The sequence below is a fragment of the Zophobas morio genome, unplaced genomic scaffold (assembly GCF_036711695.1).
Source record: "Zophobas morio isolate AGI-343-1 ecotype UQ-CSIRO unplaced genomic scaffold, CSIRO_AGI_Zmor_V1 ptg000020l, whole genome shotgun sequence".
Lineage (NCBI taxonomy): Eukaryota > Metazoa > Arthropoda > Insecta > Coleoptera > Tenebrionidae > Zophobas > Zophobas morio.
This window is the reverse complement of record NW_026972125.1, coordinates 1,759,639-1,787,201: the sequence shown is the minus strand read 5'-3', so window position 1 is coordinate 1,787,201 and position 27,563 is coordinate 1,759,639. Positions and strand designations below refer to the sequence as shown.

General features: G+C 29.2%; 1 protein-coding gene across 4 annotated transcripts in view; it reads left to right on the top strand.

Moving 5' to 3' along the window:
• The window catches only part of Psq (pipsqueak), a 79,094-nt gene that overhangs the window by 15,998 nt on the left and 35,533 nt on the right, over window positions 1-27,563 (top strand). For 3 of the 4 annotated variants that reach the window (XM_064059067.1, XM_064059068.1, XM_064059066.1), the window contains exons 2-3: window positions 10,546-10,688; window positions 18,792-18,956. In XM_064059067.1, coding sequence (XP_063915137.1) covers window positions 10,551-10,688; window positions 18,792-18,956 — 303 coding nt within the window. In that variant the 5' untranslated portion in view covers window positions 10,546-10,550. The remainder of the gene's footprint in view (window positions 1-10,545; window positions 10,689-18,791; window positions 18,957-27,563) is intronic. The other variant, XM_064059069.1, reaches the window with a different exon arrangement.

Genomic DNA, 27,563 nt, shown 5'->3' with positions numbered 1-27,563 from the left:
TTTAAAAATTTTATAAACGAAAAATTATAAAATCAAAAGAAATATCGAAAAATAAAGAAAATGAAAAAAAGAAAAATTGTGATATAAAATCGAGAAAATGAAAATTAAAAATTTGAAAACTCGTGAAATTGCAAACTTGAAATTTGCAACATCCAGAAGTTGGAAAATAGAAGAAATTAAAAATTTTAAAATGAAGACTCGAAAAGTTGTAAAATTGAAGATAAAAAATTGAAAAATTGAAAATTTGAAATCGAAAAATTGTAAAAATTAGAAAATAAAAAACCAAGAATCGACAAATTGAAAAACTAAAAATTAAAAATTGGAAAATTGAAAAGTCGAATGAATGAAAAACTTAAAATCTAATAATTTTTCGATTTTTAAGTTTCTCAATTTTTAGTTTTTCAATGTTTCAACGTTTTGTTTTTTCGGTTCTTTGATTTGCAATTTTCCGATTTTTTGAGTTTTTCGATTTTTAACTTTTACCTTTTCGAACCAAAAAAGAGTGAAAAATTGTAAAATCATCAAGAAATTGAAAAATTGAAAAAACGTGAAACTGAAAAATGGGAAACTCAAAAATCAATAAATGAAAAATGGAAAAATTGAAAAATGAAAGAAAATGAAAAAACGAAATATTGTGATATAGTTTCTCCAGTTTTATGATGTGTAAAAGTAAACTTCCTTAACAATAGATTACTACTGGCGGCTATGAGACAGTAACCATACCGTTACCATTACACTGTATAATGGTTAAATCCTTATTTATGACTGCCCCATCACCGGCAGTAGTAATCTGTTGTCAAAGAAGTTAACTTCTACACATGGAGTACTATCATAAAACCGAATTACAACTGGGGAAACTATATATAAAAATTAGTCGAAAGTAAATAAATCCAGATTTTTCGAAAAATTATAAGTTTTGATAACCCTTATAAGTTAAAGTAAGGTATTTTTGAGATGACGTCATCAGCTTTTTGGTAGGGAATAAACGAATAAATTAAAAAAAAATATATTGTTTCGGAGATTATACATATGTCTAATGAAAATTGACACAGACGACTGACAGACAGCTAAATATCATGGCTTACTCGATTTTTTTCCATCATGTGCTGTAACAAAATACTGTCTATCGTTTAAATAAAAATTCTGAAGAACAATATAGAAAGAAAAAATCAAGCCATTAGATAAAAAGAGTTTGATTTATACATCTAGGAAAATTTTTAAAGCCGAAAGATTTCAAACTTCAACTAATTCGTGTTTCTACTCATAATTCAGACTTGGACCGTTAGTGAATCAGTGAAAGTCAACTGGCCGAAGACCGTTATTTCCACGCATTTCAGGCAACGCAAACATTTAAGTATACCGAATCTGGAATCTGTGCCCATACACCACCAACCCTCATCTTGTCATCCCATTCCTCGGCACCTGCTACCTGCGCCACAAAACCGCCCAAAACCAACAAACCCGCCATTCTCTCGGCAAAAACCCATTTAGCGTATTTAATTATCTCGCCTCGCAAACAACACCCAACTCGACCCAACCAAGTTTTTTCCGAATCCGCATTTGTGTAATAGTGAAACCCGGACTTTCGAAATCCTCTCCCAATTAGACGAGCACAATCCAGTCGCGAAGAATACCGTGGAAAATCTTACGAAAACATAATTACCATTGAAACGTGTGACTGTTCTTGTTTGTGAGAACGCATCGCCCCCTTCTGCTCCGCCCATGTCTTCCGCTAATTAACGCGGGTATCGAGTGTCTAAATGCAGGTCAAGAGTACGCGGATCGCCCTCCGAGGGGGCCGCGATTTTTCCCCTTTGTCGCGTTTTCGCCCCGCGATCGATCGGATCTCGTAATGAGAAACCGAATCTTTCAGCCGGCTTCCTTGGCCAGATGGCACGAGAGACGGAACTCGAGAACCGAATACTCGACACTGACGGATTTTGCAACGGTTTTAGACGGCGGCGTTCGACGTATTATTTAGAGAGCCATAAAATATGATTTCGCATTGTTTCGATTTTGAAAAGATTTTATGTTTCGTTTAGCCGCTATTGTGTTTCGGCATCAGTTATCGTCCAAGCATGTACACAAAGATAATGCGAGCATTTTTACTTTTCTCGGCTGTGCACGCTGACCAGAAGAGAACAGATCGCCGGGAAAGTTAAAAGTTGTTTTCTGGGTTTTCGAGAGGTGTGAGTGGTGGTGCGAAACCGGACCGCGGCCGAAATAGACGAGTGGAGGTTTGAGAGATTTTCTGGTACAGACGATGTTTTTTTGGTTGTGCTTTTAAGTTGGCAATTTGTAGCTTTTTGGTGGGTAAAGATTTGCGAGTCTGTTTAGATAAGGAAAATTCACCCGTGAAGTTTAATTCTATAAATGCACTTTTGCCAAACTGAAACCACCAAATTTCATATTTTATTGAAAATACTGTTGATCGTAAATACCACTAATTGTATTTCTAGTAGAAATCTAAACATAGTAACTAATTTTATGTTTTGTAGACGTTTCATAGCTCCTAGAGCGTGACAGAGTAGGTCCGCTATTTCTGTCTGTCGTCGTTCTCCTATTTTTGTTTTTTTTTTAATTATTTGAATTTGTACAACACGTTACGATTTAACTTAGAAACTTCAAAACCGAATGCTCTGAAACAACCCTTACAAGGGCTTTGAAATGATCGTAAACATACTACATCGCTAATCAGAATTTGTTAATGTTTTGTCAAAATTTCTCTATATTACTTCTATCTAAAATGGACAAAATAATATAGGTGGTGCTATACTTGTGATTTATTTCAACTCCCGTTTTGACTAAATGTGTAAAAATCAAAATTGTAACTAAAACTTGTTCATCCTTGCCAAGGATTTGATGACGTAATAAGAAAATTTCTTGAGTGAAATTCCCTTTATTTTTAAAAATGTGTGTACTACATGATGTCCCAAAAAAATAAAGAGTTTGAGTAACATTAGATGTTTTCATTTTCAGTTTTCTCGATTTTTGTTTTTTTCGATCTCAAGTGTTCGATTTTTCCACTTTTCGGTTTTCCAATTTCTCAGTTTCTCCAGTTTTCGACTTTTCAAATTTTGGATTTTCGGTTTTTCGACTTCGATTTTTCCATTTCTCGATTTTATGACTTTTTGGTAATTGATTTCTGGATTTTTTTTTTCAAGATTTTGAGATTTTTTGTTTAACGTTTCGTTGTTTCAATTTTTCACCTTTCCGATGTTTCAATTCAATTCCAAAATTTTTGGAATTTTTGATTTCTTCGACTTCGATTTTTCAATTTCCCTATTCTTCGATTTTCCAATTTCTCAATTTTTCAACTTTCCCAATATTCGATTTCCAATTTTTCGATTTTTCCACTTTTCGGTTATTCAATTTCTCCGGATTTTCGACTTCGATTTTTCAGTGTCTCGATTTTACGCTTTTCGATTATTGATTTTATGATTTTTCGTTATTTTAACTTTTGGGTTTTACGATTTTTCAATTTCAAGATTTTTGGATTTTTTTGTTTTTTCAACCTTTCGAGTTTTGGTATTTTTGATTTTTCAATTTCTCGAGTTGTCGACTTCGATTTTTCAATTTGAATTTCTCGATTTTTCGTCCTCGATTTTAGCTTTATTTCAATTTTTCATCTTTCCGTTTTTTCAATTCCAAAATTTTTTGAATTTTTGATTTTTTCGACCTTTCGAATTTAGTATTTTTGATTTTTCATTTTACAAATATTTCAAGGTAGCGATTTTTCGACTTTGATTTTTCATTGTCCCGATTCTTCGATTTTTCCATTTCTTGATTTTACGACTTTTCGATTTTTCGGTTTCTCGAAATTTTTTGAGTGCGATATTTCGATTTTTAGATTGTTCCACTTTTTGATTTTCGAAATTTTCGATTTTTCGACCTCAATTTTGAATTTCTCGATTCTCCAATTTTTCCATTTCTCGATGATCCGACTTTTCGATTTTTTAATTTCTCGATTTTTGATTTTTGATTTCGATTCTTGGTGTTTTCGATTTTTCGAATGTTCGACTTCAATTTCTCGATTTTACGACTTTTCGATATTTAGATTTTTGGATTTTCAGATTTTTTAACTTCGATTTTTCGTTATTTCAATTTTTGGATTGTTCGACTTTTCGGTTTTTGATTTCCCGAGTTTCGATTTCTGGATTTTTAGATTTTTCGATTTCGATTCTTCTTTATTTCATTTTTTCGTTTTTCCGATTTTTTGACTTTTCTATGACTTGATTCTCCAATTTTTCCATTTTTCGATCTTACAGCTTTTGCTTCGATTTTTAATTTCCCGATTTTCCGACTTTTCTGTATTTTAGTTTTTGAATTGTTCTACTTTTCGATTTTCTATTACCCAATTCTCCAATTTTTCCATTTGTCGATCTTACGACTTTTGATTTCTGATATTTCGATTTTTGGATTTTTCGATTTTTCGACTTTTCGATATTTCGATTTTTGGATTTCTCGAGTTTTCGACTTTTCTCTATTTCAAATTTTGGATTTTGGATTCGTTGGTTCAATTTTTCGACACCCCGAGTTTTCATTTTCTCGATTTATGGAATTTTGGATTTTTCCATCTTTCGATTTTTGGTGTTTTTGATATTTGAAAATTCCAATTTTCAAGTATTACAATTTTTCGACATTTTTTTTGGATTTTTTAATTTTCAATTTTTCGACTTTGAAACTGATTTTACAATTTTTCGATTCCTCGATTTTTCCATTTGTCAATTTTACGATTTGTCGAGTTTTCAATTCCCTTTTTTTTCGATATCTCAATTTTACGACACAGTTTCTCGAATTTTCGATTTTTTAATTTTTAGATATTTCAATTTCTTGATTTTTCGAATTTTCGATATTTCGACTTTCAGATTTCTAGATATTTCGTCTTTTCAGTTTTTTGTGTTTTCTATTTTCAAGTTTCAAAAAATATTTCAGGTTTTCGACTTTTTGACTTTGATTTTGAATTTTTCGATTCTTCAATTTTACGACTTTTCGAGTTTTCAATTTTCTTCTTTTTTCGATATTTCAATTTTTCGAATTTCCAATTTTTGAATTTTTCGATTCTTCAATTTTTCAACTTTTTGAGTTTTCAATTTCCCGATGTTTTAACTTTTCGATATTTCGATTTTTAAATTTTCAAATGTTCAATTTCTTGATTTTTCGATATCTGGGAATAAGTTATTTCGACTTTTCCTTTTTTGGATTTTTCAATTTTTCAACTTTGATTTTTCAATGTCTCGTTTCTTCGATTTCTCCATTTGTCGATTTTACTGCATTTCGATTTTTGATTTCTCGATTGACTTTACGTTATTTGAGTTTTCGACTTTCGAATTTTTCTAATTCTCGATTTTTCGACTTATCAAATTTTGGATTTTTCGACCTTTAAATTTTAAGATGTTTTCGATTCTTCAATATTCAAATTATTTCATTTTTTTACTTTTCGATATCTCGGTTTTGGTATATGTCGACTTCGATTTTTCAATTTCTCGATTCTTTGATTTTTTCATTTCTGAATTTTACGACTTTTCGATTTTTGATTTCTCGATTTTTTGACATTTCGATATTTCAGTTTTTGGATTTTACAACTTTTCCATATCGATTTTTGAAATGTTGGACTTTTCTATTTTAACAAATTCTCAATTCCCCAATTTTTCCATTTATAGATTTCACGATTTTCGATTTTTGAGATCTCGATTTTTTGTCTTTTATGCATTTCGATTTTTCGTTATTTCAATTTCTCGATTTTCTGATTTTTTGAATTCTCAATTTTTCGACTTTTCGATAATTGGATTTTCAGTTTTTGGTGTTTTGGATTTTTCAGTTTTGAAATATTTCAGTTTTCCGATTTTTTGACTTTTATTTTGAATTTTTCGATTCTTCAATTTGTCGACTTTTCGAGTTTTCAATTTCCAGATTTTTTGACTTTTCGATATTTCGATTTTCTATTATTTCAATTTCTCGATTTTTCGATATCTGGGAATTTGATATTTCGACTTTTCGATTTTACGACATTTTGATTTTTGATTTCTCGATTGAGTTTACGGTATTTCGATTTTTCGCAATTTCAATTTTTCGAATTCTCGATTTTTCAACATATCGAACTTTGCATTTTTCGACCTAATTTAATTTTAATTTTAAAATGTTTTCGATTTTTCCATATTCAAATTACATATTTCAATTTTTCGACTTTCGAGATCTCGATTTTATAATATTTCGACTTCGATTTTTCAATTTCTCGATTCTTTGATTTTTTCATTTCTCAATTTTAGGACTTTTCGATTTTTGATTTCACGATTTTTTGACATTTCGATATTTCAGTTTTTGGATTTTACGACTTTTCCATATCGATTTTTGAAATGTTGGACTTTTCTATTTTAACAAATTCTCAATTCCCCAATTTTTCCATTTATAGATTTTTACGATTTTCGATTTTTGAGATCTCGATTTTTTGACTTTAATGCATTTCGATTTTTCGTTATTTCAATTTCTCGATTTTCTGATTTTTTGAATTCTCAATTTTTCGACTTTTCGATAATTGGATTTTCAGTTTTTGGTGTTTTGGATTTTTCAGTTTTGAAATATTTCTAATAAAATATTTATTTTTTGACTTTTATTTTGAATTTTTCGATTCTTCAATTTGTCGACTTTCGAGTTTTCAATTTCCAGATTTTTTGACTTTTCGATATTTCGATTTTCTAATATTTCAATTTCTCGATTTTTCGATATCTGGGAATTTGATATTTCGACTTTTCAATTTTACGACATTTTGATTTTTGATTTCTGGATTGACTTTCGGTATTTCGATTTTTCGCAATTTCAATTTTTCGAATTCTCAATTTTTCAACTTATCAAATTTTGGATTTTTCGACCTAATTTATTTTAATTTTAAAGTGTTTTCGATTTTTCCATATTCAAATCAAATTACATATTTTTCCTTTTTAAATTTTACAAGCCCTTGATTTCCGTTTTTTTATCCCGAGTTTTCAATGTTAATTTTCTCGATTTTATATGACAATTTTTCGTTTTTCAGTTATTTTTTTTTTCGATTTTAAATTTTTCCTATATTCAATTCTTCAAATTTTCAATGTACGATTTTTCAATTCTTCGACTAATTTTTCAATTTTGTAATTTTTGGATTTCTCAATTACCCTATTTTTTGATTTCCTTAATTTCCAGTCCTGCGATTTTATACTATTTCTATTTTGATTTTTGAATATTTTGTTTTTCAATTTTTCAAGTGCTTGAACCGATTTTTTAATTTTCATTTTTTCGAGTTTATATCACAATTTTTCATTTTTCAGTTTATTTTCTCTATTTAAAATTTTTTGTTTGTTCAATTCTTCAAATTTTACATCTACGATGTACAATTTCCATCAATTCCTCGAGTTAATTTATTTATTCGATTTTCCAATTTTGTAATTTTTGGATTTCTAAATTATGCTATTTTCTGATTTCCTTCTTGAGATGTTTCAAAATTTTCATTTTAAGCTTTTTCGTTTTTTTATTTTCGATTTTTCAATTTTTCGTTTCTTCGACAATTCCAAAAGTTCGATAATTACATAGAAAAGTCTAAAGAACTTAAAAATTCTACAAACTGTAAATACTTCATAAAGCCGAAAATTACAAAATTTCTAATACCTAATTCCAAAATTATAACATCTTAAAACTTGCAAAAATCTATTCCAAGTAGAAATTCGAGTTCATGGACCCCAAAATAGTAAAAATGCTTGAAGTTCTAAAAAATTCTCAATAATCCTATGAAATTCAAATCATCCAAGACTTTAAACCAAATTCTAAAATTCTCAAAATCTGGAAGTTCCAAAAATGTCAAAAATTCAGACAATTCCAAAATTCAATACCAAAAAATTCTAAAAGCTTTAAAGAGTACAAATTCCTGAAATGTCATAATGCCACAAATTACAATAAAGTTCATATTTTTCAAAAATCCAGACTTCCACAATTCCAAAAATTGTCAAAATGACAACAATTTTTCAAGTTTTTCTAATTTTTGATTTTTCAATTCAACGATTTCGCAATTTTCCCATTTCTTTGATTCAAAAATTAAAAAAAACCGAAAAATTGGAAGTCCCAAAAATTATAAAATCGAAAAATCATAGAATCGTCAAAATTGTTAAGCCGAAAAACAGTAACATTGAAAAAATAATGAAAATAAAAAACCAAATCGAAAAATCTCAAATCCAAAAACTGAAGATATGAAAAATTTAAAACTGAAAACTCGTGAAATTGCAAATCAAAAAATTGCAAAAGCTAAGAAATGAAACAGCCAAAAGTTGGAAAAGCGAAAATTTAAATAAATGGAAGATTAGAATTCGAAAACTAAAAAATGAAAAATTGGAGAAATTTTAATGGGAAAAATGCAAAATCTAAAAATTGAAGAAGCAAGAAAAATGAAAAATTACAAAAACAAATTTTAGAACTGAAAAATTGGAAAAATTAAAAATGAAAACAAAAAATTATAAAATCGAAACATTGAAAAATCAAATAATTGAAAATTCGAGAAACTGCAAAAAATTGCAAAAAACTGAAAACGGTTTTTACTGTTATTATAACAAACTAACTCAAAAAATTTTTCGATTTTCCAACTTCTGGATGCTTCAATTTTAAAATTAATTTTTTTCGATTTTTCCATATTCAAATCAAATTACATATTTAAATTTTTCGACTTTCGAGATCTCGATTTTATAATATTTTGACTTCGATTTTTTAATTTCTCAATTTTACAACTTTTCGATTCTTGATTTCTCGATTTTTTGACATTTCGATATTTCAATTTTTGAATTTTTCGATTTTGGTGTTTTTGATTTTTCAGTTTTCAAATAGTATTTCGATTTTTGAGATCTCGATTTTTTGACTTTTCGATTGTTGGATTTTTCGATCTTTTGATTTTAAGGTGTTTTAGATTTTTGGATTTTCAAATATTTCAATTTTTTACTTTTCGATGTTGATTTTGGGATATTTCGACTTCGATTTTTCAATTTCTCGATTTTTGGTGTTTTCTATTTTCGATTTTCCAATTTTCGGCTTTTCGATATCTCGACTTTTCGACTTTTCTGTTATCCTATGATCATAGAGTTATAGTCAAAGAAATTTAAAGTGACCGACCTAAATTTTAAACCCATCATACAACTGTCAAAACTATTTAGAAATAAAAGGCAAATATGTATGATAAAAATAGTGGATTTTATGATAATTTTATAGCTGCTTCAAAAGTTACATCTGCCACTTTAAATTTTCTCGACTATACGCAAGGTTTTTAAAATTGCATGTTTTCTCGGCGTTTTCATTTGTTCCTGCCGTCTATGTCGATATTTATTAAGCAGAAAATCTCAGAAAATACTGGCATGATTGTTGTGGATTTTTATACATATTTTAGGAATATCGTGTACATGACAAAACGCTAACCAAATAATATTTGTTGCCGTCTTTTTTTAGCCTTTTCAAAATTATGCATAGTAACTGCTGTTTAAATTTTATAAAATAATATACTCCTCTACTTGTGGTTTATGAATCCGCCTTGATTTTTTACCTTAGGCAGCCAGATTTCTGAAAAAACTAGATTTATTTGATTATGACATTAGACGTGGAAGAAATATTTTCCATTTCAGGCCTAAACTCTGCAGATTTTTGATGATCAAACAAATTTTGGGTAGCATTTTACACGATAATTCTAAAGTTTACCTAAAATTTAAGAGTGTTCTGCTTAGTAATTCCACTAAAAACCACAACATTTTCGCATTCTAAAAGCCACGAATCATCAAAATCCGAAATTAGTCACTTAGATCTTCTTTTTATAACGAGTAAAACAAATTTGGTAAACGCCGCCTCCGATCCGCCACTTTTCCACGCCGCTGCCCCGCGCCGCATCCTTGCCCAGACCCATACTCAATCATCTCCCATTGTTGGCACCAGCGTAGCAGAAACATTTCCATTGCCGCCATGACCCATCGCTTTTCTTCCCAGCGCCTGCTTCCGTCCCCGCGCCGCCCCTCGCCGCGGGTAAAAACGCACGAGCACCGATGAGAATCCAGGTATAAAAGAAAACCGTTGAAAACTCGCAGCGACCGTTAACCCACCGAAGTAACGCAATACGAGCTCGTACCCAGCCAGGAACAGACAACAAAAGGACTAAAATCGATAGAAAGAAAAATAAAAGTAAGCCTGCTCGGACGGGAGATAAGGCGAAGGCGAGGGACACGGAGAAAGAGGGCAAGGTTTTGGCGTAAAAAGAGCAGACAAAAAAGGAATGTTGTGCGAATGGAGATAATTTGATTCGGTGCGTGAACTTCTTGTGCTAAATTTACGAAAGTGTCAAATTTTAACGTGGCTTTCTGGTGACGATTTGGCATTTGGTGGCCGAAATCGATCGAAAGAAAATAAAAATAGCTCGGCGTGGAAGGAGACGAGGCGGGAGACGAGGGCGGTTTTGGGTTTTGATGTAAAAAGAAACAAAGAATGCGCGCTGATTGGAAATAAAAGTCTTCTCTGATTCGTTTTGCGGTTTCTGCTAGGCTTTTTTCGTTTCAGAAATTATGTCTGGCCAACACTACTGCCTGCGATGGAACAATTACCAGAGTAACATGACTTCCGTTTTCCACCAGCTGTTGCAGAACGAGGCCTTCGTAGATGTCACGTTAGCGTGTAACGACTTGTCGCTAAAAGCCCACAAGGTGAGTAGAGAGCAAGAGTTGTCTGGGCGACTGTAGGGCTGCTTGGGGAGCGGGAATTCGATGCGTGTTTCCCTTGACGAACTGAAAAACATTCGTCTGGTGCTGGGTTTGTTCGTGGTCTTAAAAATAATACCGAGAATTGGTTCCCGGAAAAACGATCCAAAGTGAAAATTTGGCACAACGCTGAGTTTTCAGTTCTCCGTAATCGGTTTCAAACGGTACTAATTTGCTGCGTCTTTTGCAATTACCTAGTTGAAAGCTACCAGAGCGTGCAATGTTTTGGTTGCCACTTCCTAATCTAATTTTATTTTTGTCCAGAGAATGTTATTTTTATTTATGTTTATTATTAAAGCGGTATCATCCGCAAAACATAGGAATCTGCCAAAAAATAAGTGCGTTATCTGAGTCTCTGAAAATTATCCAACCGCAACAAGATTATCCTTTAATTACCAATTAGCCGGAGTTGATAACGTCTCCGCCACTGGCCCCAACCACAACGCTATTATTAAAGAGCGGATTTATATGCACAAATATTGTCAAAATATGCGCAAAATTTGTTCGATATTGGCACAATTTTTTTTGTTTTTCCAAATTTTCCTTTGTAAAATTCTGTCTTGGATCTGTCAATAACATTTTTTAATTAGGTATTTCTACAATAAAATCTAGTGATTCGCCACTTAAAATTAAACTGATGTTTTCTAGGAGCTCCTAACCAGTATTTTTATTAATTACCTCTTTCTTGTTGTTAAATTTTGTATGTGTATTAGGGGTATCATAAATTTACAATAATAATTTTTCTTAATTTTATAAAATATGATACTCCTGTATGAATCCATGTTGAGTTTTCCTCCTAGACATCCAAATTTTTGAGAAAAAAATCAAAATTGTGTAACATTATGCAATATAACGCTAAAACTACAAAATCGAATGCTTTGAAATCCTGACAAACTAACATAGTCTTGAACTTGTGGTTTATGAATCCGAGTTGAACTTTTGTCCTCGACATCGAGATTTTCGGAAAAATGTTTTTCGGTTCGATTTCTCGATTTTTGGTATTTCAATTTTGAGGTTTTCAGTTTTTTTATTCTTCAACTTTTCGATTGTTCAATTTCTCGATTTTTTGATTTTTCCATGTTTCAGTTTTACGCGTTGTTTTACGATTTTTCAATTTTGCGACTGTTCAATTTTTTTATTTAAAAATTTTTCGATTTCTCAATTTCTCGATTATTCAGTTTTTTAGATTTCCCATTTCTGGATGTTTCGGGTTTTTGATTTTTCTATTTCGCGATTTTTTTTTTATTTTTATAATTTTAGATTTTTCAATTTTTAGATTTTTTGATGTTTCGTTTTATCGACATTTCGATGTTTAAATTTTTTATTGTTAAATTTCTGGAATTTTCCTTTTTTGATACGCAATTTTTCAATTTTTAACATTTCGATTTTCCGGTTTTGGCGTATTTTGACTCTTCAATTGTTCAGTTTTTAAATTTTTGGATTTTTCCATCTTTCAATTACTGACTCCTAATTTTTCATTTTTTTTAATTTTTAACTTTTCAATTTTCGACTTTGGGGTGTTTGGATTTTTCAATTTTTCGACTGTTCGATTTCTGATCTTTTGATGCTTCCATTTCTCGGCTTTTCGATTTTCTCACTTTTCAGTGTTTCGAATTTTTCAATTTTTGGATCTTGAGAGTTCAGATTTTTGAATTTTTGAATTGTTCGATTTATCGACATTTGGATTTTTCCATTTTTTTTATTTTCAATTTATCATTTTTTAGTTTTTCGATTTCGGTTTTTTATGTTTTTCCCAGTTCTCGATTTTTCAATTTTTGATTTTGTAGATTTTTGATTTATCAATTTTTCGATTTTTCGACCACGATTTTTGGATTTTTCAATGTTTCAGTTTTTAAATTCTTCAATTTTTCTTCAATTTGCAATTTTTCGATACTTCAGTTTTGGGATTTTTCAATATTTCGATTCTTCAATTTTTTCGATGTTTTGATGTTTGGATTTCTGGATTTTTCAATTTTCTGATATTCAGATTTCTCAGTTTTTATTACTTTAGGTTTTTTGATTTCTCAAATTTTCAATTTTTCCATTCATCGATGTTTTTATTTTTCAACATTTCGAATTTCGTAATTTCCAATTTTTTAGTTTTTTGATGTTCCGATTTCCCTATTTCTCGTTTTTTCCACTTATGTGTTTTAGATTTTCCAGTTTTTCGATTTTTAGAATGTTTGATTTTTCGATTTTCCAATTTTTGGGTTTTCCAGTTTTTCCATTTCTCGATTTATCGAGATTTCGAAGTTTCAATTTTTAACTTTTTAATTTTTCAACGTTGGCATATTTGGATTTCTCAATTTTTGGATTTTTCGGATTGTCTTCTTTTGATGCCTCAATTTCTTGGTTTTTTGATTTTTTGACTATTCGATTTTCCCATTATGCAGTGTTTCCAAGTTTTCGATTTTGAAAGTTCAAATTTTGAATTTTTCAGTTTTTCGATTTCTTGATGTTTCGATTTTTTTTAAATGTTCAATTTCTGAATTTTCCACTTTTTTTAATTTTAAAATTTTCATCTCTTAGTTTTTCAATTTCTCGATTTTGTAATTTCTGATTTCGCAGGTTTTTGATTTATCGATTTTTCGATTTCGATTTTAGGACTTTTCGATTACACAATTTTTGAATTTATCGATTTTTTTCTTTTTCAATTTTGCGTTTTTTAAATTTTAAATTTGTGAGTTTTGCTTTTCGATTTCGCTATATTTAAATTTTTCAGTTCTCGCAATTTCGTAATTTCTGTTTTTTTTTTGTTTTTTAATGTTTCAATTTCTTCATTTCTCTTTTTTTTCATTTCTATTTCAGTTTATTGATTTTTAAAATTTTTGATTTTTCGATTTTTAAAATTTTTGGGTTTTCCAGTTTTTCCATTTCTCGATTTATCGAGATTTCGATATTTCAATTCTTTGTTTGTTTAATTTCTGGATTTTTCATTTTTTTTATTATAATTTTTCAATATTTAACTTTTCGATTTTTCGACTTTATGGCCTATTTGGATTTCTCAGTTTTTCGATTTCGATTTCTCATCTTTTGATGCTTAGATTTCTCGATTTTTCGATTTTTCGGCTTTTCGATTTTCCCATTTTTCGGTGTTTTTTAAATGTTAGATTTTCGATTTCTCGTTTTTTTATTTTTCGATTTTCCATTTTTGGATTTTGAAAGTTCAGATTTGAATTTTTCAATTTTTCGATTTCTTGATGTTTCGATTTTTTTGTTCAATGTCTGATTTTTCCATTTTTTTTTTAATTTCTCATTTTTTAGTTTTTCGATTTTCCGGGTTTGGCGTATTTAGACTCTTCAATTTCTCGATTAATCGATTTTTTGATTTTCCCAATTCTCGATTTTTCAGGTTTTTGATTAATCAATTTTTCGACTTCGATTTTTGGACTTTTCGATTTCACAATTTTTTCAGTTTTTGAATTTTTCTATTTTTCTTCAATTTTGCAATTTTTCGATACTTTAGTTTTGGAATTTTTCAATGTTTCAATTCTTCAATTTCTCATTTTTTTTCTTTTTCAATATATCGGTTTTTAAACTTTAGATTTGTCAGTATTTCGTCTTTTTATGTTTCAATTTCACAATTTTTCAAGTTTTCGGTATTTAAATTTGTCAGTTTTTAAAATTTTAGTTTTTTTTTATTTCTCAATTTTTCAATTCTTCGGTGTTTCTATTTTTCAACTTTTCGAATGTCGTAATTTCCAATTTTCTAGTTTTTTGATGTTCCGATTTCTCTATTTCTCGTTTTTTTCCACCTTTCTGTTTTAGATTTTTCCGTTCATCGATTTTTAAAATTTTTAATTTTTCGATTTTTTAGTTTTTGGATTTTCCAGTTTTTCCATTTCTCGATTTATCGATATTTCAATGTTTCAACTTTTTGTTTGTTTAATTTGTGGATTTTTCATTTTTTTTTTTTTTACTATAACTTTTTAATTTTTCGACATTGGCGTAATTCGATTTCTCAATTTTTGGATTTTTCGATTTCTTATATTTTGATGCTTCGATTTCTCAATTTTTCGATTTTGAAAGTTTAGATTTTTGAGTTGTTGAATTTTTCTATTTCTTGATGTTCACATTTCTCGGTTTATCGACATTTGGATGTTTAGATTTGTTTTAATGTTCATTTCTGGCTTTTTCCATTTTTTTTATTTTTAATTTTTTAAATATTCGATTTTTCGACTTTTCGATTTCATAATCGAATATTTAAAAAACCGAAAAATTTATGAATTTATGAAAAACCTGAACAATCAAAAATCGAAAAATTGAGAAATCCAAAAATCAAAGATTTAAAAAATTGAAAAATTAATAATTTTGGGAAAATCAAGAGTCGAAAAATTTGAAACCCGAAAAATAAAAAAATAAAAACTCGAGAAATTGAAAAGTTGAAAATCGACAAATTGAAGAATCGAAGTATTGTAAAATTCCACAAGAAGTACCGAAAAATTCCAAAATGGAATAAAAATTGAAGAACCGAAAAATTGAAAAATGCCAAAACTGAATTATTAAAAAATATATATATAAAAAAATGGAAATTCGTGGAATCGAAAACTCAAAAATGAAAAACTGATACATAAATAAAAAATCCAGTATTCGAGAAATTGAGAAATCGAAAAATTGAAGACTCGAAATACTTATTATTTAAAAAAAATTAAAACAATGGAAATAACGTCAAAAAATCAAGAAATTAAAAATCAAAATAAAAATCGATAAATGGAAAAAGTGGAGAATCCAGAATTTGAAAAATCGAAGCCGAACAATCCAAAAGTCGAAATATGGAAAAGTTGAAAAATCCGAAAATCAAAAATCAAGAAATTGAAAAATCGGAAAGTCGAAAAACTGAAAAATGGAAACACTGAAAACTGGGGAAATCGAAAAGCCGAAAAATCGAAAAACCGTGTAATCGAAGCATCAAAAGACAAAAAAAAACAAAATTTGGAAGATCCAAAAATTGAAAAATGCCAAAACTAAATTATTAAAAATTGAAAAATCGAATATATAAAAAAATAGAAATTCGTGGAATCGAAAACTCAAAAATGAAAAACTGATAAATAAAAAATCCAGTAATCGAGAAATTGAGAAATCGAAAAATTGAAGACTCGAAATACTTATTATTTAAAAAAAATTAAAACAATGGAAATAACGTCAAAAAATCAAGAAATTAAAAATCAAAATAAAAATCGATAAATGGAAAAAGTGGAGAATCCAGAATTTGAAAAATCGAAGCCGAACAATCCAAAAGTCGAAATATGGAAAAGTTGAAAAATGCGAAAATCAAAAATCAAGAAATTGGAAAATCGGAAAGTCGAAAAACTGAAAAATGGAAACACTGAAAACTGGGGATCTCGAAAAACCGTGTAATCGAAACATCAAAAGAGAAAAAAAAAACAGAATTTGGAAGATCCAAAAATTGAAAAATGCCAAAACTAAATTATTAAAAATTGAAAAATCGAATATATAAAAAAAATTGAAATTCGTGGAATCGAAAACTCAAAAATGAAAAACTGATAAATAAAAAATCCAGTAATCGAGAAATTGAGAAATCGAAAAATTGAAGACTCGAAATACTTATTATTTAAAAAAAATTAAAACAATGGAAATAACGTCAAAAAATCAAGAAATTAAAAATCAAAATAAAAATCGATAAATGGAAAAAGTGGAGAATCCAGAATTTGAAAAATCGAAGCCGAACAATCCAAAAGTCGAAATATGGAAAAGTTGAAAAATCCGAAAATCAAAAATCAAGAAATTGGAAAATCGGAAAGTCGAAAAACTGAAAAATGGAAACACTGAAAACTGGGGATCTCGAAAAACCGTGTAATCGAAACATCAAAAGAGAAAAAAAAAACAGAATTTGGAAGATCCAAAAATTGAAAAATGCCAAAACTAAATTATTAAAAATTGAAAAATCGAATATATAAAAAAATAGAAATTCGTGGAATCGAAAACTCAAAAATGAAAAACTGATAAATAAAAAATCCAGTAATCGAGAAATTGAGAAATCGAAAAATTGAAGACTCGAAATACTTATTATTTAAAAAAAATTAAAACAATGGAAATAACGTCAAAAAATCAAGAAATTAAAAATCAAAATAAAAATCGATAAATGGAAAAAGTGGAGAATCCAGAATTTGAAAAATCGAAGCCGAACAATCCAAAAGTCGAAATATGGAAAAGTTGAAAAATGCGAAAATCAAAAATCAAGAAATTGGAAAATCGGAAAGTCGAAAAACTGAAAAATGGAAACACTGAAAACTGGGGATCTCGAAAAACCGTGTAATCGAAACATCAAAAGAGAAAAAAAAAACAGAATTCGGAAGATCCAAAAATTGAAAAATGCCAAAACTAAATTATTAAAAATTGAAAAATCGAATATATAAAAAAAATTGAAATTCGTGGAATCGAAAACTCAAAAATGAAAAACTGATAAATAAAAAATCCAGTAATCGAGAAATTGAGAAATCGAAAAATTGAAGACTCGAAATACTTATTATTTAAAAAAAATTAAAACAATGGAAATAACGTCAAAAAACCAAGAAATAAAAAATTAAAATAAAAATCGATAAATGGAAAAAGTGGAGAATCCAGAATTTGAAAAATCGAAGCCGAACAATCCAAAAGTCGAAATATGGAAAAGTTGAAAAATCCGAAAATCAATAATCAAGAAATTGAAAAATCGGAAAGTCGAAAAACTGAAAAATGGAAACACTGAAAACTGGGGAAATCGAAAACCCGAAAAATCGAAAAACCGTGTAATCGAAGCATCAAAAGAGAAAAAAAAAACAGAATTTGGAAGATCCAAAAATTGAAAAATCGAAAAATCATGAATTTTAAAACTCGAAAAACTGAAAAATCTAAAACATAAAAGTCGAAAAATCTGGAGAGAAATCTGAACATCAAAAAACTAAAAAAGTGAAAATTAAAAACTTGAAGAATTTGAAAGTAGAAATATCAACGAACTAAAACATTGAAAAATCGGGAAATCGAAAAACCTAAAATTTTAAAAAGTTGAAAAATGAAAATATCGAAAAATTGAACAAGAAAAGAATTGAGAAATTGAAGAATCGAAATATTGAGAAATCCCAAAACTCAAACATTGGTTTTTGATTTATCGATTTTTCAATATTTCGATTCTTCATTTCTCGATTCTGAACTTTAAATTTCTCGATTATTTTTCTTTTCATCTTTCATTTTTTTTTTTTTTTTTTTGGTTTTTTAAGTTTAGATTTCTCGGTTTTTTCAGTTTTTGATGTTTCGTTTTCTCGATTCTTGAATTTTTCGGTATCGGAATTTGGCAATTTTTAAATCTTAGATTTTCGGATTTATCGATTTTTGAGTTTTTCTATATTTCTATTTGTCAATTTTTCGATTTGTTAAATTTTTGATTTTTAAATTTTTCCGTTGTAAAATTTTTCAATTTTTCAGATTTTCTCATACTTAAATCTGTGTTGTAACAGTCAGAACTTGCGATGTTACCAAAAAATATATATATTTTTTTTCATTCAAAACTGAAGCACGTTAAAACAGTTGTATTAAAAAATATACAATATAAATTTTAAAAAATCACTTCCGGTTCTCCTAAAGTTGTTTTCACTTTGGGGTTTTTTCACAATTTACTGCCACCTTCCTAAATGTCTAGTTACGAATGGATTAGAAATATTTAAAATATTTTATCAGGTTTGAAATACTGTATGCTCAGTCGACATGTACTTAGTTAAGTAATAACTTTGTATTTATGAGTAATTTAGGAAAAGAGGTAGTTTCGATTTTTTGCCACTAACAAAGTAAAACATACACAAATATAGATAATTTAGATATATATTTTCTGAAGCATTTATTTGTCCGCTCTGTACTCATCATTATGAAGCGCAATACATACATTTTTTTCTTTGCTTAAATTACTTCACTAAATATTTTCTGGCCATACCCAAACGACCCCATAAGTCGTTGCCAATCCACGAAAACCGCATGTGACCCAGGCCCGCCTCGCCAGATGCCTTAACTAAACAAACCCAACCCTGGAATTTTTTCAACATCCTCTCTTCCTTCCAGGTGGTTCTATCGGCATGCTCGTCCTACTTCCAGAAACTGCTCCTCGAGAACCCCTGCAAGCACCCCACCATCATCATGCCGCAAGACGTCTGCTACGCCGACCTGAAATTCATCATAGAATTCGTCTACAAAGGAGAAATCGACGTTTCCCAGACCGAACTGCAGGTAAAAATTCCGAAAAGCGCTAGACTTTTTCCTCAGAGAAGGCGAATCGCGCTGGGTTCACGTAAAGAAATCGCCATTGTTTATTCTTCTTTTGTGTAATAGTAGAAAGGAGGTACGTGTCCGCTTTGCACAATGGGAATCGAAGAGGATCGCACTTGCCATTGTTTTCGGCGGCGGTTTTTTCTTGGGGGTCGATCGAGAGGGGTATCGATTTAGCGGCATATACAGGGCACTGTAACGAAGGGCGCCATCTGGCGGAGGGGTGTGGAAGGTGCGGTATTGATCGGGGATGTAGACTTGTGCGACAAGTAGGAAACTGTTTCCGGAAAAAGTTGATTCCGTTTTCGTCTACCTAGTCGTATTGATTTGGTGAACGACAAAGATATAAAAGTCAAGGCGGATTCATAAACCGCAAGTACACCAATATCGAAATAAAATTTCGTTGTGATTATATTTTCACGCCTCGATCTGCAGAATTATCAAAAACCAACCTTGAAACCGTGACTCCGTTTTAATAACCATCACGATGATTCTTAATAAGGCGCAGAATGCGCAATCCAATTCAAATAAAAATACAGAAAAAATTACTGCCGCATTGTTTTTCCATTGTTGACTCGGATAAGCAGTAGATTCAATTTTCCGCGACAATTGATTGTTTTTGTTTCGAGAAAATTAAAAACAATGCATGTAGTAGTAGGCAGGAGGCTCACTCGCTGTGACAATGGCTGATTGTCCTTTTATTAAAATGTCTTAAACTGGAATATCAAACGGGCCAAATTTCAGCCTACGCCTATAGAAATTTATTCATTTTTATGTGTGCGTTTCATAATTGAAACCGTTTTATCTTAGTCACAGATTCGGCAAAAAACTGCGTCAATATGTGAGGTTTCGAAAGTATTTGCACGTTCACCGAATTCCGTGAAAGTGCACGCCGAAATCGCGCCATGTGCACGCGGTGGACTCATTTTTCGCGATTACTTTTTTGTGGAAAGACATAAATTATTGGCGAGTTGAGGTTTTTGAAAATGTTGAAATTAAAGAGGACGTGGGATATGCGGTTTTTTAGACGTTTTTACGTGGTCTACTGTGTTCGTAAAATTATTTTTGGGTATTTTTAGGTTATGTCGGAAGTTATAACGGCCTCCCAATTTATGTAAAAAGTAGTTACATCGGTTGTAGTCAAGTCACCCTTGGAAAAGATTTAGCATGTCGTTGGTTAAACTTGACCCCACGTAGAGTATTGTAAGCAAAGATTTTCTATGAGTGGGAGTGAAATAAACTTATAGCAAATTCGCTTAAAGCAGACAGAGACAAATAATTCCCATAATGAGCAACGTGGTCAGTGACCACGTCGCACCGAAAATCAAGAATTTTGAAAATACTAAAAAAAATCATTTTCTAACCGAATTTTTCGAAAATCCTTTTCCGGGATCATCAACACATTGTGTTTTTCGAATCAGCTCGTTGAAATGTATTTCCCAGATTTTTTTGAGGATTTTTAACTAACCTTTCGAAAATCAAAATTTTTCAAAATGAATTTTTTAAGCTTATTTGGAGCACTTTTAAAAAATTACGTAAAACATTTTCTTGTATATTTCGACTTACAGAAGTCATTTTCGGCTCCATTTCTCGGAAAGTTAAAACAATTTTTCCAGGGTCGAAAAAATGGAAAATGAGGATTTTTAAAAATTTTAAAAACTTTCATTTTCAAACCGAATTTTTCGAAAATCTTGGTTTTCTACCATCAACACGTTATATATTTTTAATTAGTTCGTCGAAATATATTTCGAAAATTTTTTGACAATTTTTTTAAATTTTTTGAAAATTTAAATTTTTCCAAATAAATTTTTTTGTTGTATTTGGAGCACCTTTCAAATATAACGCAAATACATTTTCTTGTATATTTCTACTTACAGACGTCATTTTGGGCGCCATTTCTCGGAAAATTCTAACAATTTTTTCAGAATCGATAAAATGGAGAATGAAAATTTTCAAGATACATATTTAAAAAATTCCTTGTCAAATCGAATTTTTCGAAATTCTTGGTCTTTTGCCATCAACACGTTATATTTTTCGAATTAGTTCGTCGAAATATACCTGCTAGAATTTTTTGAGAATTTTTAGTCAACTTTTCAAAAATCTCAATTGGAATTTTTTGACCGTTTTTTGAGCACCTTTCGAAAATGATCTAAAGACATTATTTTGTGTATTTGGATTTGTAGAAGTGATTTTCGGCTTCATTGCTTCGAAAATTTCAACAATTTTTGCAGAATCGATAAAATGGAAAATGGGGATTTACAACATTCCTTAAAAAATTCATTTTCAAACCGAATTTTTCAAAAATCTTGGTTTTCTACCATCAACACGTTATATTTTTTTAATTAATTCGTCGAAATATATTTCCCAAAATTTATTGACGATTTTTTACAACTTTTTGAAAATTTAAATTTTTCAAAATAATTTTTTTTGTCGTATTTAGAGCACCTTTCAAAAATACCGCAAATACATTTTCTTGTATGTTTCTACTTACAGGCGTCATTTTGGGCTCCATTTCTCAGAAAATTCTAACAATTTTTATAGAATCGATAAAATGGAGAATGAAGATTTTCAAGTTACATACATATTTAAAAGATTCATTTTCAAACCGAATTTTTCGAAAATCTTGATCTTCTACGATCAAGACGTTGTATTTTCGAATTAGTTCGTCGAAATATACTTGCTATAATTTTTTGAGAATTTTTAGTCAACTTTTCAAAAATCTCAATTGGAGTTTTTTGACCATTTTTTGAGCACCTTTCGAAAATTATCTAAAGATATTGTTTCTGTACTTCGATTTCTAAAAGTGATTTTCGGGTTCATTGTTTCGAAAGTTTCAACAGTTTTTCCAGAATCGATAAAATGGAAAATGAAGATTTTCAAAATATTTTTAAAAACCCACTTTCAAACCGTATTTTTCGAAAATCTTAGTTTGCTACCATCAACACGTTATATTTTTTGGATTAGTTCGTCGAAATGTAGTTGGCAGAATTGTTTGAAAATTTTTAGTCAACTTTTCAAAAATCCCAATTTTTCGATTCGTTGGAGTTTTTTGACCGTTTTTTGAGCACTTTTCGAAAATTATCTAGACATTGTTTTCTGTATTTCGAATTGTCGAAGTGATTTTCGGCTTCATTACTTCGAAAATTTCAACAGTTTTTCCAGCATCGAAAACATAGAAAATGAGGATTTTCAAAATATTTAAAAACACTCATTTTCAAACCGAATTTTTCGAAAATCTTGATTTTCTATCTAAAACATTATATTTTTTAAATTAGTTCGTCGAAATGTATTTGCCAGAATTTTTTGAGAAGTTTTTGTCAATTTTTCGAAAATCTCAATTTTTCGATTCGTTGGAATTTTTTGACCGTTTTTTGAGCACCTTTGGAAAATTATATAAAGAGATTGTTTTGTGTATTTCGATTTGTAGAAGTGATTTTCGGCTTAATTTTGATTTTTCAATTTTTCGATTTTTTAAATATTCGATTTTCGACTTTTCCTTTTAACGATTTTTCTATTTTTATTGGGATTTTTCAATTTTTCGATTTAATTTTTCTTCCATTTTACAGTTTCGCGATACTTCAGTTTTGTGATTTTTTAATTTCTCTATTTTTTACTTTTTCAGTTTTTCGGTTTTTAAATCTTAGATTTTTCAATTTTTCAATGTTTTAATTTTTCAGTTTTTCAAATTTTTGATTTTTTTAATTCTCGATTTTTCAATTTTTCAGTTCTTCGGTGTTCTATTTTCCAAATTTTGGAATTTTCAATTTTTTAGTGTTTTGATGTTCCGATTTCTTAGTATCTCGTTTTTTCGACTTATCAGTTTAGATGCTTCAGTTTTTCGATTTTTAAAATTTTTGATTTTTCGATTTTTATATTTTTGGGTTTTCCAGTTTATCCATTTCTCAATTTATCGAGATTTCGATGTTTCAATTTTTGTTTGTTTAATTTTTGGCCTTTTCATTTTTTTTTTAATTATAATTTTTCAATTTTTAAACTTTTCAATTTTTCGATTTTGGCATTTTCGGATTTCTCAATTTTTCAGCGTTTCCAATTGTTCGATTTTTAAAGTGTTAGATTTTCCATTTGTCGTTTTTTTATTTTTCGATCTTTCAATTTTTCGATTTTTCAATTTTTCAATTTTTCGGTCTTTCAATTTTTCGATTTTGAAAGTTCAGATTTTTGAATTTTTCAATTTTTCGTTTTCTTCATGTTTCGATTTCTCGATTTATCTACATTTGGTTGTTTTGATTTTTTTATTGTTCAATTTCTGGATTTTTCCATTTTATTTTTTTTTTATTTTAAATTTTTCATTTTTAATTTTTCAATTTTTTGGTTTTGGCGTATTTGGACTTTTCAATTTCTCGATTAATCGATTTTTTGTTTTTCCCTTTTCTGAGATTTTTTAATTTTTGATTTTGCAGGTTTTTGGTTGAATTTTTTGACCATTTTTTGAGCACCTTTGGAAAATTATCTAAGACATCGTTTTGTGAATTTCGATTTGTAGAACTGATTTTCGGCTTCATTGCATGGAAAATTTCAATAATATAAATCACCACAGACGACAGACAATAGACAGACAGACGAAAACGGGAGGCCTATTGTTTCACACTCTAGGGGCAAGAAGATTCCAGAAAACATGAAAGTGGGCATTCCCTATCACAATACATCCTTAGTTTTTAGACTCTGGAAGCAAAAATCGCCACAAGAGGGCAGGGGTGGGTGGGCGGGCCTAATTATTCCTTGTTTTACTGGATTCTACTGGCAGCCAACAATAATTCAGTTCTTATTGTTGAACATAAATAATCAGATATTAAAAATTAGGAGGTGCAGCTAATTTTAACTTTTTTTTGCCTTAAATTCGGAAAAACCGACAAAAAATACAAGTAAACAAATTTTTTCAAGAAAATGGGGTTCATTTTGACAAATGACCTACTCTTCTAAGAAAAAGTACTAGCACCGCCCACCCACCCTTTATTTTCTTAGAAGAGTAGGTCATCTGCCAAAATCAGTCTTATCTTGTTAAGTATGAGACTGATTTTTGCAAATGACAGATCCTCTAAGAAAGTAAGGGTGGGTGGGCGGGGCTAGTACTTGTCAAGGTACGACTGTTTTTGGCAGATGACCCACTTTTCTAGGAAAATAAAGGGTGGGTGGGCGGGGCTAGGACTTGCCAAGATGAGACTGATTTTGGCAGATGACTTATTCTTCTACTATTTTCTCGATATTTAAAAAAATCAAATAATCGAGAAATCGGCAAACTGCCACAAGTGTAAATTTAAAAAATCGAAAGTTTTTTTCAGTTGCGCAGAGAAATCAAAAACGAAAGTCAGACCAAAATACCGAAAATTTAAAAAGCGAGAAATTGAAAAATTCGAAAGTTGGAAAATCGCAAAACTGAAAAATGTAGTGGTACTCGCTACGATAAAACTGATTTTGGCAAATGATCTACTCTCTAAGAAAATAAAAGGCAAACGCCCAAAAAAAACTAAAAAATTGAAGAAATGTGAGAAACTCAAAAAAGCTCAAGAGATCCAATAATTCCAAAAATCGAAAATAAAAAAAAAATCCAAACATTTTAAAAACCCAAAAAATTTAAGAAATCCAAGAAATTCTTTAAATCCAAAAATCGAAAGTTTTCAAATTTTAAAAATTCCAAGAAACCCACGAAGCTCAAAAACGCTCAAGAAATCCAATAATTCCAAAAATTGAAGATATTCAAAAAACAAAAAAAAATCCAAGAAATTGAAAACACAAGGAATTCTGGAAATCCATTAATCCAAAACTTTGAAAGTATCCAAAAAACCTTATAAAATCCAAAAATTAAAAAAAAAATGCGGGGAATCCAAAAAAACCAAAAGTGGAAAATATCCCAAAAATCCAAGAAATTTTGGAAATCTATTAACACAGAAAAATCGAAATTATCAAAAAAAAAATTAAAAAACTAAAAAAATCAAAGAATTTAAGAATTCTAAACAATATAATTTTTTTCACGATTTTTAATTTTTCGATTCAAAATTGAAAAATCGGAAATGGCAAAATCAAAATGTTACAAATCGAAAAGTTGCAGAAGAAAAAATTGTATGCCTTTATTTTTTTAAGAGAATAAGTCATCGCCAAAATCAGTCTTATCTTGGCAAGTACTAGCCCCCCGCCCACCCTCCCTTATTTTCTTAGAAGACTTTGCAAAAGTCGAAAATATCCAAAAAGCCCAAAGGAATTTAAAAAAGTCAGAAAGTCCTAAACTTCCAAAAAGAATCCAAGCAATCCGAAAATTCAAAAAACCCAAGAAACTCGGGAAATCCAAAAATCTAAAATTTGCAAAAAATTTAAAAACATGACAATCCAAAAAAAAACTAAAAAATTCAAGAAATCTGAGAAACTCAAAAAAAACTCAAGAGATCCAATAATTCCAAAAATCGAAAATATCCAAAAATATCCAAACATTTTAAAAACTAAGAAATACAATAAATTCTTTAAATCCAAAAATCGAAAGTTTTCAAATTTTAAAAATTCCAGGAACCCGCGAAACACAAAAACATTTATGAGTTCCAATAATTCCAAAAATTGAAAATATCCAATAAACAAAAAAAAATCCAAGAAAGTGAAAACACAAGAAATTCTGGAAATCCATTAATCCAAAACTTCGAAAATATCAAAAAAACCCTAAAAAATCCAAAAATTAAAAAAAAGATCTGGGAATCTAAAAAAACCAAAAATGGAAAATATCCCAAAAATTCAAGAAACGCAAGACACCCAAGAAATTCTGGAAATCTATTAACACAGAAAAATCGAAATTAACAAAAAAAAATTTTAAAAACCTAAAAAGACAAAGAATTTAAGAATTCTAAAAAGTCCAAGAAACTCAAAAAACTCAAAGAATCCGATAATTGCAAAAACCGAAAATATATATAAATTTTTTCACGATTTTAATTAATTTAATTTAATTGTTAAGTCATCTGCCAAAATCAGTCTTACCTTGGCAAGTACTAGCCCCGCCCACCCACCCTGATTTTCTTAGAGGATCTTGCAAAAATGGAAAGTATCCAAAAAACACAAAAGAATTAAAAAAGTCAGGAAATTCTAAACATCCAAAAAAATCCAATGAATCCGAAAATTCCAAAAAATCCGAAATATCCAAAAAAAAACAAGAACTTAGGAAATCCAAAAATCTAAAATTTTCAGAAAATTTTAAAACATGAAAACCCAAAAAAAACTAAAAAATTGAAGAAATCGAAAATAAAAAAAATCCAAACATTTTAAAAACCCAAAAAATTTAAGAAATCCAAGAAATTCTTTAAATCCAAAAATCGAAAGTTTTCAAATTTTAAAAATTCCAAGAAACCCGCGAAACTCAAAAAGACTCATGAAATCCAAATTCCAAAAATTGTAGATATTCAAAAAACAAAAAAAAATCCAAAAAATTGAAAACACAAGAAATTCTGGAAATCCATTAATCCAAAACTTCGAAAGTATCCAAAAAACCTTAAAAAATCCAAAAATTAAAAAAAATCCGGGGAATCCAAAAAAACCAAAAGTGGAAAATATCCCAAAAATCCAAGAATCGCAAGACACCCAAGAAATTCTGGAAATCTAGTAACACAGAAAAATCGAAAGTATCAATAAAAAGACTAAAAAAAATCAAAGAATTTAAGAATTCTGAAGAATATAAATTTTTTCACGATTTTTAATTTTTCGATTCAAAATTGAAAAATCGGAAATGGCAAAATCAAAAAGTTACAAATCGAAAAGTTACAGAAAAAAAATTTCAAATCGAAAATTTATAAAATGAAACTTTCAGCCTTTATTTTCTTAAGAGAATAAGTCAGCGCCAAAATCAGTCTCATCTTGATAAGTCCTATCAAAAAAATAAAAATTGGAAAATCTAAAATTTAAAAATCGAGAAATTGAAAAATCGGATCATTGCAAAATCGAAACATCGAAAAATTGGAAAATCGCAAAGTTAAAAAAAGATGAAAAATCGAAAATTTTAAAAATCCCGAAAATTGAAAAATTGAAATATAGAAGAACCGAAAACTCGAGAAATCAAGAATCTAGAATTTTAAAAATTGAAAAATTAAAATATGGAAAAGTTGAAAAATTGAGCAATCGAAATATAAAACAGCCGAAAATTGAAAAATCTAAAGGTTAAAAAACGAAAAACTGAAAATCGGGAAATCCAGAAGTCGAAACATCGTAAGCTTATAAAATCGAAAAGTTGAAAAATCAAAATCCCGAGAAATTGAAAAATTGAAACATCAAACACCTGAAAAATCGAAAAATCGAAGAATTGAAGAAGTGAAAAATCGAAACTTTGGGAAGAAATGGGAAAATAAAAAAAAATACTTCAAAAATCGAAAAACTGAAAATTTAGAAACGTCAAAATTTGAAAAATTCAAAAATTGAAAACTCGAAATATTTAGAAATCGTAAAATTGAAGAGGATAAAAATTGAAACATCGGAAAATTGAAAAATCGAAAAATAAAAAAATGGAGAAACCGAAAATTTGAAGAACGGGAAAATTGAAAATGCCCAAAATTGAAGTACTGAAAAATTGAAACGTCTAAAGTA